This window comes from Bombina bombina, chromosome 1, assembly GCF_027579735.1.
Source record: "Bombina bombina isolate aBomBom1 chromosome 1, aBomBom1.pri, whole genome shotgun sequence".
NCBI lineage: Eukaryota > Metazoa > Chordata > Amphibia > Anura > Bombinatoridae > Bombina > Bombina bombina.
This window is the reverse complement of record NC_069499.1, coordinates 435,501,248-435,518,682: the sequence shown is the minus strand read 5'-3', so window position 1 is coordinate 435,518,682 and position 17,435 is coordinate 435,501,248. Positions and strand designations below refer to the sequence as shown.

The following is a 17,435-nucleotide window of genomic DNA, read 5'->3' as shown; positions in this document are numbered from 1 at the left end:
GCATAAATTCTCCTATGGATAAGGAGACATTATGTAGACAGCTTGGACGTAGGCACTGGGGCTGAGGAGTAATATAGGTGGTTTTCACTGCTCCCGGCGGTTTTACTTTAGAGACAAGATGCCGACCGGGAGATTTTTTTCTGAGACGCTCACGATGGGCGGAGCTATGGGGGCGGCAATTCGTATTGTGCTCCACTTTTCCCTCACTTCCTAGTGATAGGAGGGAAAGAGAGTAAAAGAGTCTAAATTTCAATTACGCATTTTTTTTAAAAGCATGCATTTCTAGGACCGGATACCGGTTTTCGTTAACTGCTGCTGAGTCCGGATCTTTTGCTAGAGGGAACGGCTTCTGCACAGGAAGAGCCGGTGGTGTCAGCAGGGCAGTTAGGCACTTCAGCAAAGTAAGCTGAGGTGTAGAGGTGATCTGCAGTATTGTTTAGTTATTTAGGCCTCTCTGCATATAAAAATTTAAAAAGTTACGGTTTAAAATTTAAAGTGACAGTAAAGTTTTTCTATTTTTTATGTTTATTAAAAAATTTGATCTTTTTATTTCATAGTTTGATCTATTGTGAGTTAGAATGGACCAAGAGGCTTTGCAAAATGTCAATTGTTCTTTATGTTTTGATGCCAATGTGGAACCACCAATCCCTTTCTGTTCCTCATGTATTGAGATAACTTTAAATTATAGGGATAAACTTTTTTCTGAGCCAACATTTTCTAAGGCGGATGCTGTTCAGTAGTCTAATGACAATGTTCAATATATGCCGCAGCTTTCTCCTCAAGTGTCCCAAATTTTACCGCCCACACATGCAGTGCCCTGCTCTTCCCCTCTAACTCCTCCTGGAGTTACGTTGCAAGGCATTGCTTCCCTCACGTCTTCTGCATTTTCTGATGCGTTGTCTGCTTTTCTCATGTTGCAGGGAAAACGCAAGAGAAAAAATAAACATTCAGTTAGCGAGGTTACTGATGCAGTTGTCGCTATTTTGAACGCCCCCTCCCAGAAGCCTGAGGAGGAGGATACTTTGGTAGCATCTGACAGTGTAATTCCTCCTGCTGATACTGAAGTTGCATCTTTTAGGTTTAAACTAGAACACCTCCGTCTGTTACTCAAGGAGTTTTTAGCTACATTGGATGACAACGACACCATGGTCGTAGTTAATCCTAAGAAATCCAGTAAGCTAAACAAATATTTTGATGTACCTTCCTTGGTGGAGGTTTTTCCTGTACCAGATCGAGCTACTGAGATCATTGCTAAGGAATGGGAGAGACCGTGTATCGCTTTTTCTCCATCCCCTATATTTAAAAAGATGATTCCCATAGCGGACTCTATCAAGGAGTCTTGGCAAACAGTACCCAAGGTGGAAGGAGCAATTTCCACTCTGGCCAAGAGGACTACTATTCCCATAGAGGATAGTTGTGCTTTTATGGATCATATGGACAACAAATTAGAGGGGTTACTTAAGAAGATGTATGTACACCAGGGTTTACAATGGCAACCTGCAGTGCGCATTGCTACTAGGGCGGGGGCATACTGGTTTGATGCGTTGTCTGATTCTATTAGGAAAGACACTCCCCTTGAAGTGATCCAGGATAGGATAACGGCCCTTAAGTTGGCAAATTCCTTTATTATGGATACTTCCCTACAGGTTATTAAACTGGGAGCAAATATTTCAGGTTTTGCTGTGCTAGCCCGCAGAGCTTTATGGCTAAAATCTTGGTTTGCGGTCGTGTCATCTAAGTCTAAACTTTTGGCGATTCCTTACAAGGGAAAGACCTTGTTTGGACCGGGTTTGACGGAAATAATTTCTGACATTACGGGAGGAAAGGGCCATTTCCTCCCTCAGGATAAGAGAAACAAACAATAGGGACGTCAGAGTAATTTTTGTTTCTTTCGAAATTTCAAGGGAAATCCTTCCACTTCCTCTTCCAAGTAGGAACAGTCCAAACCTTCCTGGAGACCCAATCAGTCTTGGAACAAGGGAAAACAATCCAAAAAGCCTGCTATTGAATCAAAGGCAGCATGAAGGACCTGCCCCCGATCCGGGACCAGATCTTGTGGGGGGCAGACTTTCCTTCTTCACTCAGGCTTGGGTTTGAGATGTTCAGGATCTCTGGGCGATGGACATCGTGTCCCAGGGATACAAACTAGAGTTCAAGAACTTTCCTCCCAGGGGTAGGTTTCTGCTTTCAAGATTATCTGTAGACCAGACAAAAAGAGAGGCGTTCTTAAAGATGGAAACTATTCGTTCCATTCTTCCTTTGATCCAAGAGGTTCAATTTATGACTACCATGGATTTAAAGGACGCCTACCTGTATGTTCCCATCCACAGGGACCATCACAAGTTTCTAAGGTTTGCATTTCTAGACAAACACTTCCAGTTCGTGGCTCTTCCATTCAGCCTTGCCACAGCTCCCATAATTTTCTCAAAGGTTCTGGGATCCCTGTTGGGGGTGCTCAGATTGCGGGGCACTGCAGTGGCACCTTATTTCAGGCGCCATCCTTTCAACAAGCAAGACCCCACACGGAAATGTTATCTTTCCTGTGATCTCACGGATGGAAGGTAAATTCTCCGCGAATACAGCTGGAGCAGGAGACAAGGGATTCTCTTCTTTGGTGGTTGTCTCAGGATCATCTCTCCCAGGGAACCTGCTTTTGCAGACCCTCTTGGGTGATTGTGACAACAGACGCCAGCCTTCTGGAATGGGGAGCAGTATGGGGCTCTCTAAAGGCTCAGGGAACTTGGACTCGGTCGGAGTCTGTTCTGCCCATAAACATTCTGGAGCTGAGAGCAATCTTCAATGCTCTTCTAGCCTGGCCTCAGTTAGCCTCGGCCCAGTTCATCAGGTTCCAGTCGGACAACATAACTTCTGTGGCTTACATCAACCATCAGGGAGGAACGCGGAGTTCCTTGGCCATGACAGAAGTAGCCAAGATAATGCAGTGGGCAGAGAACCACAATTGCTGTCTGTCGGTAATCCACATCCCAGGAGTGGACAACTGGGAGTCGGACTTCCTGAGCAGTATATATGTATATTAAAGTGTGCGCAAGAGGCACCAAACTGCTCCAACCCTAAAGTCCCTAACGTTAGGGGAAAAAAGATAATCAAAGAACAAAAATATATGGAGAAGCGCTAAAAGAAGCTAAAGGTGCAATAGTAAAACACAATGTGAGATATATAACTTGCTATGCAAAAGGATTTAATCAAACATTCAGATAGAATACAAATTCTGTAAAGATAGAATACATAAATGTAAAGACATTAAAAATCGGACTTATCCGATATAGTAAAAACACAAAATTGGATAAAAGCAAATGACTGCTGTTGCCAATATGATAGATTAAGTCTGTGTATTATTCAGATAGATTGCATGGGCCCTCAAAAAAGGATCACATAAAAGGATCAGTTCCAGGTAAGATTCATACGTCTTGATTCATGATCTTGAGAAAGCCCTGTTAGATTGAGAAACGCGTTGACGATAAGCCACAGCTATCCTGTACTTTATACTACACCTATAAGGACTCTAATATTATACTGAGAAGTACAAGGTTTTAAGCTAAATCCACTGTGCTGTTTGCAATTCTACAGAGAGCACTAGGACTGCACTGGGAAGGACACGGTCTTAAGCCAAGCCGGTTCCAAGATTTTGCATCAAAGCCCGTGGGCTGCAAGAAGTTCTGAAAGAGAGATTCAGATGTAAGTCGACACAAAGTAACGAGCCTAACCCTGCGTGCTGTTTTGCACTAAGAGCGGGGATTTTTTACTTAATTTATCTACATTATAGCGGCCGCTATACTCCGCTTGTCAGCGATCCTGACCAATAGGATCTTCACTTGAAAACACCCCTGACCAGTGACATCACAGGACACGCATACGCCTCACGGAGGTGTTATCGAGCAAACAGACGGAACTCTAGAAGGTAATATGTATGAATCTTACCTGGAACTGATCCCTTTATGTGATCCTTTTTTTGAGGGCCCATGCAATCTATCTGAATAATACAGAGACTTAATCTATCATATTGGCAACAGCAGTCATTTGTTTTTATCCAATTTTGTGTTTTTACTATATCGGAGACGTCCGATTTTTAATGTCTTTACATTTATGTATTCTATCTTTACAGAATTTTTATTCTATCTGGACTTCCTGAGCAGACAGACCTTTCACCCGGGGGAGTGGGAACTCCATCTGGAAGTGTTTACCAGCCTGATTCTCAAATGGGGTCAGCTGGAATTGGATCTCATGGCATCTCGGCAGAATGCTAAGCTTCCGAGGTACGGATTGAGGTCAATGGACCCTCAGGCTGTACTGATAGATGCCCTGGCGGTACCTTTGAATTTCAGTCTTGCATACCTATTTCCTCCGTTCGCTCTTCTACCTCGGGTCATTGCTCAAATCAAGCAGGAGAGGGCGTTGGTGATCCTCATTGCACCGGCATAGCCTTGCAGGATTTGGTATGCAGATCTGGTGGACATGTCATTTCTTCCACCTTGGAGACTTCAGTTGAGGAAGGACCTTCTACTTCAAGGGCCCTTCCTTCATCCAAATCTAGTTTCTTTGAAGCTGACTGCTTGGAGATTGAACGCTTAATTTTATTATTTTCGGAATCGGTCATCGATCATGATTCAGGCTCGTAAACCTGTGTCTAGAAAGATTTACCACAAGATATGGCGTAAATATCTATATTGGTGTGAATCCAAGGGCTACTCTTGGAGTAGAGTTAGGATTCCTAGAATTCTGTCCTTTCTCCAAGAAGGTTTGGAGAAGGGATTATAGGAAAGTTCCCTAAAGGGTCAAATATCGGCCTTGTCTATTTTGTTACATAAACGTCTGGTGGATGTTCCAGACGTGCAATCATTTTGTCAGGCCTTGGTCAGGATCAGGCCTGTGTTCAAACCAGTTACTCCTCCCTGGAGTCTTAATTTAGTTCTTAAGGTTCTTCAAGGGGCTCCATTTGAGCCTATGCATTCCTTAGATATTAAGTTGTTATCTTGGAAAGTTTTGTTTCTTGTTGCGATTTCATCGGCTCGTAGAGTATCAGACCTCTCGGCATTACAGTATGATTCTCCTTACCTTATTTTTCATTCGGATAAGGTAGTTTTACATACCAAGTTAGGGTTTCTCCCTAAAGTAGTTTCTGACCGGAACATTAATCAGCAGATTGTTGTTCCTTCTTTGTGTTCTAATTTTCTGCACAATCTGGACGTGGTACGCACACTAAAATTTTATTTACAAGCGACTAAGGATTTTCGTCAGTCTTCTGCATTGTTTGTGGTTTTCTATGGAAAACGTAAGGGACAGAAAGCTACGGCTTCTTCTCTTGCTTTTTGGCTGAAGAATATCATACAGATCTGGTGTATGATACGTATGATACTCTTCAGCCACAAAGCAAGAGAAGTAGCCGTAGCTTTCTGTCCCTTACGTTTTCCATAGAAAACCACAAACAATGCAGAAGACTGCCTATGAAACTGCTGGACAGCAACCTCCAGAGAGAGTTACGGCTCATTTCACGAGGGCTGTTGCTTCCTCATGGGCATTAAAAAATGAAGCTTCTATGGAACAGATTTGCAAGGCTGCAACTTGGTCCTCTCTTCACACTTTTTCAAAGTTCTATAAATTTGACACTTTTGCATCAGCTGAGGCCACTTTTGGGAGAAAGTTTCTTCAAGCAGTGGTGCCTTCCGTTTAGGTTCCCTGTCTTGTCCCTCCCTTATCATCTGTATACTCAGCTTGGGTATTGATACCCATTAGTAATTAGATGATCCGTGGACTCATTGTGTCATTAGAAAGAAAACAAAATTTATGCTTACCTGATAAATGTATTTCTTTCTAGACACGATGAGTCCACGGCCCGCCCTGTTCATTAGACAGGGTGTTATTATGTTATAAACTTCACACACCCCTGCACCTTGTTACTTCCTTTCTCTCCTTTAATTCGGTCGAATGACTGGGGTGGGAGGGAAGGGAGTGCAGTAGCAGCAGTAGATCAAGCCGCACACAATATGACACAAAACCAAAAAAATGCAGGCGCTACCAGGTGTGTAGGAAATATAAAAACAGCATTTATTACAACTTTTTAAAGTAAAATCCATAACCAGACATGGTGGCCAAACAGAGGGTAACTGTCTGAGTTTTGCGCTCCCTTGTGGCGCTTATTCATAGACTGAATCATTGCTGAGCATACAGCTCTATTTATATGGCTCTTTAACCTTTTCACCAATATAATACACCATTAAAAACAAACAAGTTAAAAACATAGTAAACATTATTAGACAGCTCATTCTAGGAAGTAAATTATAACAATAGATCTTACTTAATAATTGCAGATATAAATATTATCATTTTCTTTAAGTAGCAATAAAGGTATGAGGTTATACACAGTAATCATTTTCAGATAAATTATTTCCTACTGTCATCTGCATATTTAATCCTGTTACATATTCTATCATAAATTATGATGTCTAAATGAGACTAAGGATTGCTTGAACAGAGTACAAGAGAGCTCATTTCAATCATCAATAAAATAATAAATGTCACACTCTCTGTTCATTCCCTCTGGATACTTTGGCTTTAACATCCAATAAAGCTCTTTCTTTCATGTAATTAGCAAGAGTCCATGAGGGGCAAAGTTTCCCAAACCTCAAAATGCCTATAAATGCACCCCTCACCACACCCACAATTCAGTTTTACAAACTTTGCCTCCTATGGAGGTGGTGAAGTAAGTTTGTGCTAAGATTTCTACGTTGACATGCGCTTCTCAGCATTTTGAAGCCAGATTCCTCTGAGTACAGCGAATGTCAGAGGAACGTGGAGAATATCACCTATTGAATGCAATGATTTTCCTAACGGGGGTCTTTTCATAGGTTCTCTGTTATCGGTCGTAGAGATTCATCTCCTACCTCCCTTTTCAGATCGACGATATACTCTCATATACCATTACCTCTACTGATAACTGTTTCAGTACTGGTTTGGCTATCTGCTATATGTGGATGGGTGTCTTTTGGTAAGTATGTTTTTATTTCTTAAGACACCTCAGCTATGGTTTGGCACTTTATGCATTTATATAAAGTTCTAAATATATGTATTGTACTTATATTTGCCATGAGTCAGGTTCATGTATTTCCTTTTGCAGATTGTCAGTTTAATATTTGGGGAAAGTTAATATTAAGAAATATTTTTCTTACCTGGGGTTTAGTCTTTTTTTCAATTGACTACTTTGTTTCAAATTGCGGGCTGACTTAGGTTCGGGGTGCGCCAAATGCTACACTTTATTGCGGTCTTCCTGGTGCGAGAATTTTTTGGCACAAAAGGCACGTCCGTTGACGCAAGTTCGTAATTTCCGGCGTCGTAATTGATGCAGAGGTTTCACACAGGGTTGCGTCGTTAGTGATGCGAGTGTGTCAATTCCGGACATGGTTGGCGGCAAAAAAAAATTTCAGTTACGTTGTGCGTCATTCTTGGCGCCAAACTTTTTTCATTATTTATTGCCCCATTACTTTTGCCTCTTGCCTTTTTCTATGTCAGAGGGCTATGCTATTTGCATTTTTTCCCATTCCTGAAACTGTTGTATAAGGAAACTGATAATTTTGTTTTATATGTTGTTTTTTTCTTTTACATTCTGCAAGATGTCTCAATCTGATCCTGCCTCAGAAGTATCTGCTGGAACTTGACATCGGTTCTACCAAAGCTAAGTGCATTTGTTGTAAAATTGTGGAGATTATATCTCCTAATGTCATTTGTATTAGTTGTCATGATAAACTTTTACATGCAGATAGTGTGTCCATCAGTAATAGTACATTGCCGGTGGCAGTTCCTTCAACTTCTAATGTACATGATATACCTATGAATTTTAAAGAATTTGTTACTGATTCTATTCAGAAGGCTTTGTCTGCATTTCCACCTTCTAATAAGCGTAAGAGGTCTTTTAAAACTTCTCATAAAGTTGATGAAATTTCAAATGACCGACAACATAATGAATTATCCACCTCTGATGAGGATCTTTTTGATTCAGAAGATTCTTCCTCAGTGATTGACACTGACAAATCTACTTATTTATTTAAAATTGAGTATTTGCGTTCTTTGTTAAAAGAAGTGTTAATTACTTTGGATATTGAGGAAGCTAGTCCTCATGATATTAAAACCAGTAAACGTTTAAATTCTGTTTTTAAACCTCCTGTGGTTACTCCAGAGGTTTTTCCTATTCCTGATGCTATTTCTACTCTTGCTAAACGAACCACTATTCCTATGGAAGACAGTACTTCCTTTAAAGATCCTTTAGATAGGAAGCTTGAATCTTATCTAAGGAAAGCCTATTTATATTTAGACCTGCAATTTCTTTGGCTGATGTTGCAGCTGCTTAAACCTTTTGGTTGGAGAATTTAGCGCAACAAGAATTGGATTCTGACTTATATAGCATTGTTCATTTACTGCAACATGCTAATCATTTTATTTGTGATGCTATTTTTGATATTATCAAAATTGATGTTAGATCCATGTCTTTAGCTTTTTTACCTAGAAGAGCTTTGTGGCTTAAATCTTGGAATGCTGATATGACATCTAAGTCTAGATTACTATCTCTTTCTTTCCAAGGTAATAATTTATTTGGCTCTCAGTTGGATTCTATTATTTCAACTGTTACTGGGGGGAAGGGAGTTTTTTTTACCTCAGGATAAAAAACCTAAGGGTAAATCTAAGGCTTCTAATCGTTTTCGTTCCTTTCATCAAAATAAGGAACAAAAACCTAATCCTTCCCCCAAGGAATCTGTTTCCAATTGGAAGCCTTCCTCAAATTGGAATAAATCCAAGCCGTTTTTAGAAACCAAAGTCAGCCCCTAAGTCCCCATGAAGGTGCGGCCCTCATTCCAGCTCAGCTGGTAGGGGGGGAGATTAAGGTTTTTCAAGGATGTTTGGGCAAATTCTGTCCAAAATCAATGGATTCAGAGCATTGTCTCTCAGGGGTACCGAATAGGATTCAGAGTAAGACCTCCTGTGAGAAGATGTTTTTCTCTCACGCATCCCAGTGAATCCAGTAAAAGCCCAGGCTTTCCTGAAGTGTCTTTTAGATCTGGAGGTTTCAGGGGTAATCATGCCGGTTCCTTTTCAGGAACAAGGTCTGGGGTTTTATTCAAATCTATTCATTGTCCCAAAGAAAGAAAATTCATTCAGACCAGTTCTGGATCTGAAAATTTTGAATCGCTATGTAAGAGTACCAACTTTCAAGATGGTGACTATAAGGACTATTCTGCCTTTTGTTCAGCAAGGACATTATATGTCTACAATAGACTTGCAGGATGCATACCTTCATATTCTGATTCATCCAGAACATTATCAGTTCCTGATATTCTCTTTTCTAGACAAGCATTACCAATTTGTTGCTCTTCCATTTGGCCTAGCAACAGCTCCAAGAATCTTTTCAAAGGTTCTAGGTGCCCTACTCTCTGTAATCAGAGAACAGGGTATTGCGTTGTTTCCTTATTTGGACGATATCTTGATACTAGCTCAGTCTTTACGTTCTGCAGAATCTCACACGAATCAACTAGTGTTGTTTCTTCGAAAACATGGTTGGAGGATCAATTTACCAAAAAGTTTTTTGATTCCTCAGACAAGGGTCACTTTTTTAGGTTTCCACATAGATTCAGTGTCCATGACTCTGTCTCTAACAGACAAGAGATGTTTGCAATTGGTTGCAGCATGTCGGCACCTTCAGTCTCAGTCATTCCCTTCAGTGGCTATTTGCATGGAAGTTTTAGTCCTCATGACTGCAGCATCGGACGCGATTCCTTTTGCTCGTTTTCGCATGAGACCTCTCCAGCTTTGCATGCTGAATCAATGGTGCAGGGATTATACAAAGATATCACAATTAATATCCTTAAATCCCAATGTTCGACACTCTCTGACATGGTGGTTAAATCACCAGTGTTTAGTTCAAGGGGCCTCTTTTTTGTTAGGCCAACCTGGACTGGGAAGTGGATTATCTCAGCCATCAGACTTTACATCCAGGGGAGTGGTGTCTCCATCCGGATGTGTTTTCTCAGATTGTTCAGATGTGGGGTCTTCCAGAAATAGATCTGATGGCTTCTCATCTAAACAAGAAACTTCCCAGATACCTGTCCAGGTCCAGGGATTTTAATGCGGAAGCAGTAGATGCACTGACACTTCCTTGGTGTTATCTTCCCGCCTCTAGTTCTTCTTACAAGAGTGATCTCCAAGATCATCATGGAACAATCATTTGTGTTGCTGGTGGCTCCAGCATGGCCTCACAGGTTTTGGTATGCAGATCTTGTTTGGATGTCCAGTTGCCAACCTTGGCCACTTCCGTTAAGGCCGGACCTACTGTCTCAAGGTCCGTTTTTCCATCAGGATCTCAAATGATTAAATTTGAAGGTATGGAAATTGAACGCTTAGTACTAAGTCATAGAGGTTTCTCTGACTCAGTAATTAATACTATGTTACAAGCTCGTAAATCTGTCTCTAGGAAGATTTATTATCAAGTTTGGAAGACTTTTCATGGTGGTTTTCTCATAAATTCTCTTGGCATTCTTTTAGAATTCCTAGAATTTACAGTTTCTCCAGGATGGTTTGGATAGGGGTTTGTCTGCAAGTTCCTTGAAGGGACAAATCTCTGCTCTTTCTGTTTTATTTCACAGAAAGATTGCTAATCTTCCTGATATTCACTGTTTTGTACAGGCTTTAGTTCGTATTAAGCCTATCATTAAATCAATTTCTCCTCCTTGTAGTCTTAATTTTGTTTTGAAGGCGTTGCATGCTCCTCCTTTTGAGCTTATGCATTCTTTGGATATTAAACTACTTTCTTGGAAAGTGTTGTTCCTTTTGGCTATCTCTTCTGCTAGAAGAGTTTCTGAGCATTCTGCTCTTTGTTGTGAATCTCCTTTTCTGATTTTTCATCAGGATAAGGCGGTTTTGCGGACTTCATTTGAATTTTTACCTAAGGTTGTGAATTCTAACAACATTAGTAGAGAAATTGTTGTCCCTTCCTTGTGTCCTAATCCTAAGAATTCTTTGGAAAGATCCTTATATTCTTTGGATGTGGTGAGAGCTTTGAAATATTATGTTGAAGCTACTATTTCTGGAAGACTTCTAGTCTATTTGTTATATTTTCTGGTCCTAAGAAAGGTCAGAAGGCCTCTGCTATTTCCTTGGCCTCTTGGTTAAAGCTTTTGATTCATCAAGCTTATTTGGAGTCGGGTCAAGCCCCGCCTCAGAGAATTACAGCTCATTCTACTAGATCAGTCTCCACTTTGTGGGCTTTTAAGAATGAAGCTTCAGTTGATCAGATTTGCAAAGCAGCGACTTGGTCCTCTTTGCATACATTTACTAAATTCTACTGTTTTGATGTATTTGCCTCTTCTGAAGCAGTTTTTGGTAGAAAAGTTCTTCAGGCAGCTGTTTCAGTTTGATTCTTCTGCTGATGTTTTAAGTTTTTTCTTTTCTTCATGATATTAATTTATATTTTTGGGTTGTGGATTATTTTTCAGCATTTGGCTGTTGTTTATTTTTATCCCTCCCTCTCTAGTGACTCTTGCGTGGAGTTCCACATCTTGGGTATTGACATCCCATACATCACTAGCTCATGGACTCTTGCCAATTACATGAAAGAAAACATAATTTATGTAAGATCTTACCTGATAAATTCATTTATTTCATATTGACAAGAGTCCATGAGGCCCACCCTTTTTATGGTGGTTATGATTTTTTTTGTATAAAGCACAATTATTTCCAAATTCCTTTGTTGATGCTTTTTACTCCTTTCTTTATCACCTCACTACTTGGCTATTCGTTAAAACTGAATTGTGGGTGTGGTGAGGGGTGTATTTATAGGCATTTTGAGGTTTGGAAAACTTTGCCCCTCCTGGTAGGATTGTATATCCCATACGTCACTAGCTCATGGACTCTTGCCAATATGAAATAAATGAATTTATCAGGTAAATTCTTACATAAATTATGTTTTTTTGTCTAATATTTTGTATTTGTTACCTCCTCTAAGTGGAATAATAGCCTTGTCTTATTATTTGAATAGACATAGCTGCTGTATTAGTCAAGTGAAAACTATTGAAGTGGTGTGCTATTGCTGTGCTGATTCATAATTCTTCACATCTTTTGTGTGTTCTGCATACCTTTTTCTATCTTCTTGTGAGGTTTAAACTACATACTTACATTTGCATAAATTGCAAGTTAGCAAATAAACAACAAATGTGGTACCACAGTTAGCATAACAATTAATAGAATACTTCCTATTATCTGCACTGGAGATAAAACAACCCCTTGTGCAATGTTTGAACAAGGATTGCATCATCTTTTACCACATTTAAAATTACCTATTTTCCATAGCCAATCAGATGTGTTCTTTTGATTCATATGTTCTTGTCTGGTTAGCGCATTTGAGAATATGCAATCAGGTTTGCGCACAAGTAGGGTATTAGGTTTCTTTCCACCCTTTTTTTGCTCTATTGACTCCTATGGAGAATGTTATTGCGCTAACGATATTCTAAGTTCAACTTTTTATGCACATCGGGTTAGCGAGCGAGTAAAAACAAGAGTTTACTTTCAACTTGTAATACGAGAGCTACTCGAAAGATGCAAAAAACGTACTTCTAGTGGAGTTAGCGCTTGAACGGGAGCATTAAATACTGCTCTGCTTGTAATCTGACCCTTAATGTGATTAGAACTTGGGAGGTTGCTAAGGGTATCTTTATCTTTTTGTAAACGCTCTGGCTTTTTCTATATTAACATGAAACACAATCACCTCAGTTGAGTTGTTTCTTTCATACAGGTTGTGAGAGTCCACAATCCTTAATCTTCAGAATTAATCTTCTCTACCACTAGGAGGAGGCAAAGAAAGATTGCTAATCTTCCTGATGTTCATTGTTTTGTTCAGGCTTTGGGTCGTATCAAACCTGTTTTCAAGCCTATTTCTCCTCCATCGAATCTTAACCTAGTGTTAAAGTGCATGTAAAGTCAACAGTATCGCTTATCCTCATATTATCAAGTACAACAAATAAGGTGGACTTTAATTCATCTTTTTTTTTTTCCCTTCTAAATCCAAATATATACTTTTTTACCTCATTTTTGGAGCCGGGATTCCTCCGCCCGCCATTTTGTCCCTCTTTTTTCTGAATTGATTGACAATCGCGATTGCCAATCCGCTTTTCGCCCCCGGGCGTTCAACCCCTTTTTTGCAACGTCATGCGCTGCTTCTGCGCATGAGTTGGCAACTAATCCCGAGATTCAGAAGCGATGCACGTCCATGAGACGCACATGCGCTAAAAGACCAAATACTCAATTTACTCTATTTCCGGACATAGATTGCTATTTCTCGGCTGCGTTTGCTGACTAAATAGTATTCAATGAATGGATACATTCATTGAATACTCTGTTGCGCTTTGAGGATATTGTATGTCAACGCATGCGCAGTGTAAATATATCTGAATTTCACGATTGCGAACATTAAGTGTCTGTGACTTAATCTGCGCATGCGTTTCCAAATCCAAAGTTTTTCACACATGCGCAAATTAAGGGCTCCATGTGTGCGCGCTTCAGAGGTACGTATAGAGCTGGTGGGACCGCTCTATATGTCACACTCTGCAAAACAAGGAAGTGCCGGATGGAGCAACGTTTGTATATCAAATATATTATAAATTATTTATATATATATTTTTTTTAAATTTGGCGGTTTAAGTCAGCAAGTGTAATCGAAGTATTAGGAGCCTTGAATAGTTGGAAAATTTACATTCACTTTAAGGGTATTGCAGGCTTCTTCTTTTGAACTTATGCATAAATTGGACATTAAACTACTTTCTTGGAAAGTGTTTCTTTTGGCTATTTCTTCTGCTAGAAAAGTTTGAGTTGTCTGCTCTTTCTTGTGCACCTCCTTATCTGATTTTTCATCAGGATAAGGCAGTGTATTTCAACGTCATTTAATTTTTTTGCTTAAGGTTGTTTCTTCAGACAAATTTAGCAGAGAGATTGTTGTTCCTCCTTTGTGTCCTTATTCTAAGAATGCTTCTAAAAGATCTTTGCATTCTCTGAATGTTGTTAGGCCATTGAAATATTATGTTAATGCCACTAAAGATTTTAGACAAACTTCTAGTTTGTTTGTTCTTTTTTTTTTTTTTTTTTTTTTTTTTTATCTTAGGTACCTAGAATAGGCAATAAGAACGTCAGATATTGCTATACTGTTTGTGAACATGTTTCTTGCGTTTTTTTGGGGGGGATCCCTGGAAAGACACTAAATAAGATGATGTCTCACCTATATGCATTACAATCTTGACTTGATGACAAGTTCCTCCTTGCGGCCGTGGCCGTGGAAGAAATTTAAATATGCTAAGTCTAGACCTTAGCATGGGACCACATATCCTAATGACATCCATGTAGGTAATTAACATATTGCATATAATACCAGTGTGGTACATAAGAATATGTTAACAACGTCGTAGCATAGTTATTTTTATTACTTAGATTTGGAGTTCCGTACAGCAAATTCTTCTCTTTCTAATTTCCATATGCAATACCAACCTATCTACAAAACATATGCCTATGAAGTGCAGATATCACAATTGTATACTAACTGTCCAGATATGGCCTTTATTTTATCATATCCTACCTTATTATGTACTTTACTTTTCAAAGAATGCAGTTCGCATTTTGTTAAAATTATTATTCCATTTTATTATGCTAACACAAATCTTGATCGTTCTAGTGCTCTATAGTACCCCATGTCTGTACACCGAATTTATAGATCTGGTCCAAGAGTGACCAATACTGTTATATTTTGGGGGGAAAAAATGAGGACCTGTGTATGTAACAGAATTAATATACTGCTGTAAAGTTTAACATGTACCTGCATTACTTACTTGTATGTACTTTCTTATGTTCTCAATAAAAATATTATTTAAAAAAAAACAAACAAAAAAACTTTTGATTCACAGAGCTTATTTGGAGACAGATCAGCATCTGCCGCAGCGGATTACTGCTCATTCTACTAGATCAGTTGCCCCTTCTTGGGCTTTCATGAATGAGGCTTCAGTTTTTCAGATTTGCAGGGCAGCTACTTGGTCTTCTTTGCATACTTTTACTAAATTCTACCATTTTGATGTTTTTGCTTCTTCTGAAGCAGCCTTTGGTAGAAACATTCTTCAGGCAGTTGTCTCAGTTTGATTTATTCGCCCTGTTTACTTATTTTAAGCGCATTTAAAAAAATAATAATATTACAATAATATTGTTGTGGATTTATTTTCTCAGTGAAACAAGATGTTTTTAAATCCATCCCTTTATGTTATTTTTTGTGGACTCCACAGCTTGGCTATTAGTTCCCAAGAGTAAGGATCATGGACTCTCATCACCTGTATGAAAGAAAACTTAATTTACCTGATAAATTAATTTATTTCATGGTGGTGAGAGTCCACAAGACCCCACCCTTGTTTTTTCCTGGGGTTAGTTTTTTCTCTGCACATTTTTTTGGCTCTTATTTCTTTTTCTTACTTCACTTGCTTGGCTATACGTTGGACAGAGATATATGTGAGGCGGGAGGGTTTTTTATAGAGCTCTTGGGTTTGCAAATCTTTGTTGCCTCCTAGTGTTAGAGAAGAGTAATTCCCAAGAATGAGGATCGTGGGTTATCGCCACTATGAAAGAAATGAATTTATCAGGTAAGCATAAATTGTGTTTTTGTAAATGAGTCAGTCAGTTTTATGTTGCTTTAAATATTCTCTCTCTCATCATGAGGTAGTATTTGATGATGATGCTACATTATGAAGAGAAAAGTAAAAGGACTTTACCTAACTAACACTGATAATTAAATAATTATTTTTGGTATAAAGTCATTTTTTTCTGTTCTTCATACATTACATATTTCATTTCCAGCTAGCTTTCTTCCTTCCACCCAATCTTTATAAAGTATTTATAGTATAACAAATCTTTATGAAATTTTATTCATTTTTTATTTTAGGTATTTATATTTTAGTCTTATCCTAGGATAAGTGTTAATCATTTTGTCACTTGTCATTGTCTGTGATATAAACATTTGGTCAAAAAGCAGCTCTCATATAAATGAAACGGAATGCACTATTAAATGGTATATTATTGACATTTCCATCAGGTCAATATTAATATTTTTATTTTATTTTACTTTTTTAATTGATTTAAAGCAATTGAACACAATTTTTACATAAAGTTGTCAATTATTAGAAATTACAAACTTTTTTTATTTTTTTTGTCAAGGTCGGGAAAAACAGCTTTCTTTCACTCATTCATTAATTCATTCAGTAATTTTGTATTTCTGATTTTTCTTCTTTGGCTTAGCCTGAAAAAGCTATTGATGCCTATGAGCAGGCCTTAAAAAAGAACCCAAGGGATGGCTCATTAGCAAGTAAAATTGGAAAAGCTCTAATCAAAACACATAACTATTCAAAGGTAACTATGTCATATCAATGATACTTAGTGCTTCATTCTTGTTTATTGCATGCTTGAGTCTTTAGTTTTCTTTTGTTTGTTTGTTTTGTTCTGTATTATTATTATTATTATTTTTTTTTGTTTCTCACGAAATAGAACAATGTTTTTATGCTCAACAGGCAATCAGTTACTATGAAGCGGCTTTGAAAAGTGGCCAACAGAACTTTCTTCATTATGATTTGGCTGAACTTTTGCTGAAGCTAAAGCAGTATGAGAAGGCAGCCAAAGTACTTCAGCAAGCTTTAGATCATGAGCCTGGTATGAATTTATCTGGGGGGAAAAAGTCAGTGTTTACTAGCATAATGGCATTTATCCTGTTCTGTGCTTTCAACCTACTTGACAAGTGGCAACAGGTTTAAAACCCTGATTGTACCTAATAAATTTGGGGGCTAAATGCACTGTGTTCTGAATAACTGAATGTCTGTACTACAGGGTAAGTGTCATATTTGAAACCATTATATTATGGCCTAGTTTTGTCCGTTGTTCTTTGTTATAACCAACCGGAACATAATATGTAAAATACACACCTTGGAGAATTAACTATCTTTGCATAGATTAGGGTTTAAAGCTTTATTTGATTATAAAATGAACAGTAAGTCCAAATATAAAATGCACTAAAATCTATTTCCTTCCTAAGATAGAGAGTTCACGGCTTTATTCCTTTCTGTTGGGGAAATACAACACCTGGCCACCAGGAGGAGGCAAAGACACCCCAGCCAAAGGCTTAAATATCCCTCCCTCTTCTTCATTACGCCAGTCATTCTTTGCCTTTCGTCACGTTAGGAGGTGGCAGAGAAGTGTCAGAAGATTCGGAGAGTCCTGAAAAAGGGTATCTGCCATTTAACATAGGACTGGAGTTTTAAGTAGTCATGTCAACCTCTCAGTGAGAGTATTGATGAAAGTTAGAGTCTGGAGATGCAGGGAAAGTTTTTCTGCGAAACCATCCAGACTGCTACGAACAGCTTGTA

At 38.7% G+C, this 17,435-nt stretch overlaps 1 protein-coding gene across 1 annotated transcript in view; it reads left to right on the top strand.

The window, feature by feature from the left end:
• The window catches only part of TTC21B (tetratricopeptide repeat domain 21B), a 397,674-nt gene that overhangs the window by 157,458 nt on the left and 222,781 nt on the right, over positions 1 to 17,435 (top strand). The window contains exons 17-18 of the mRNA XM_053698392.1: positions 16,318 to 16,428; positions 16,587 to 16,725. Coding sequence (XP_053554367.1) covers positions 16,318 to 16,428; positions 16,587 to 16,725 — 250 coding nt within the window. The remainder of the gene's footprint in view (positions 1 to 16,317; positions 16,429 to 16,586; positions 16,726 to 17,435) is intronic.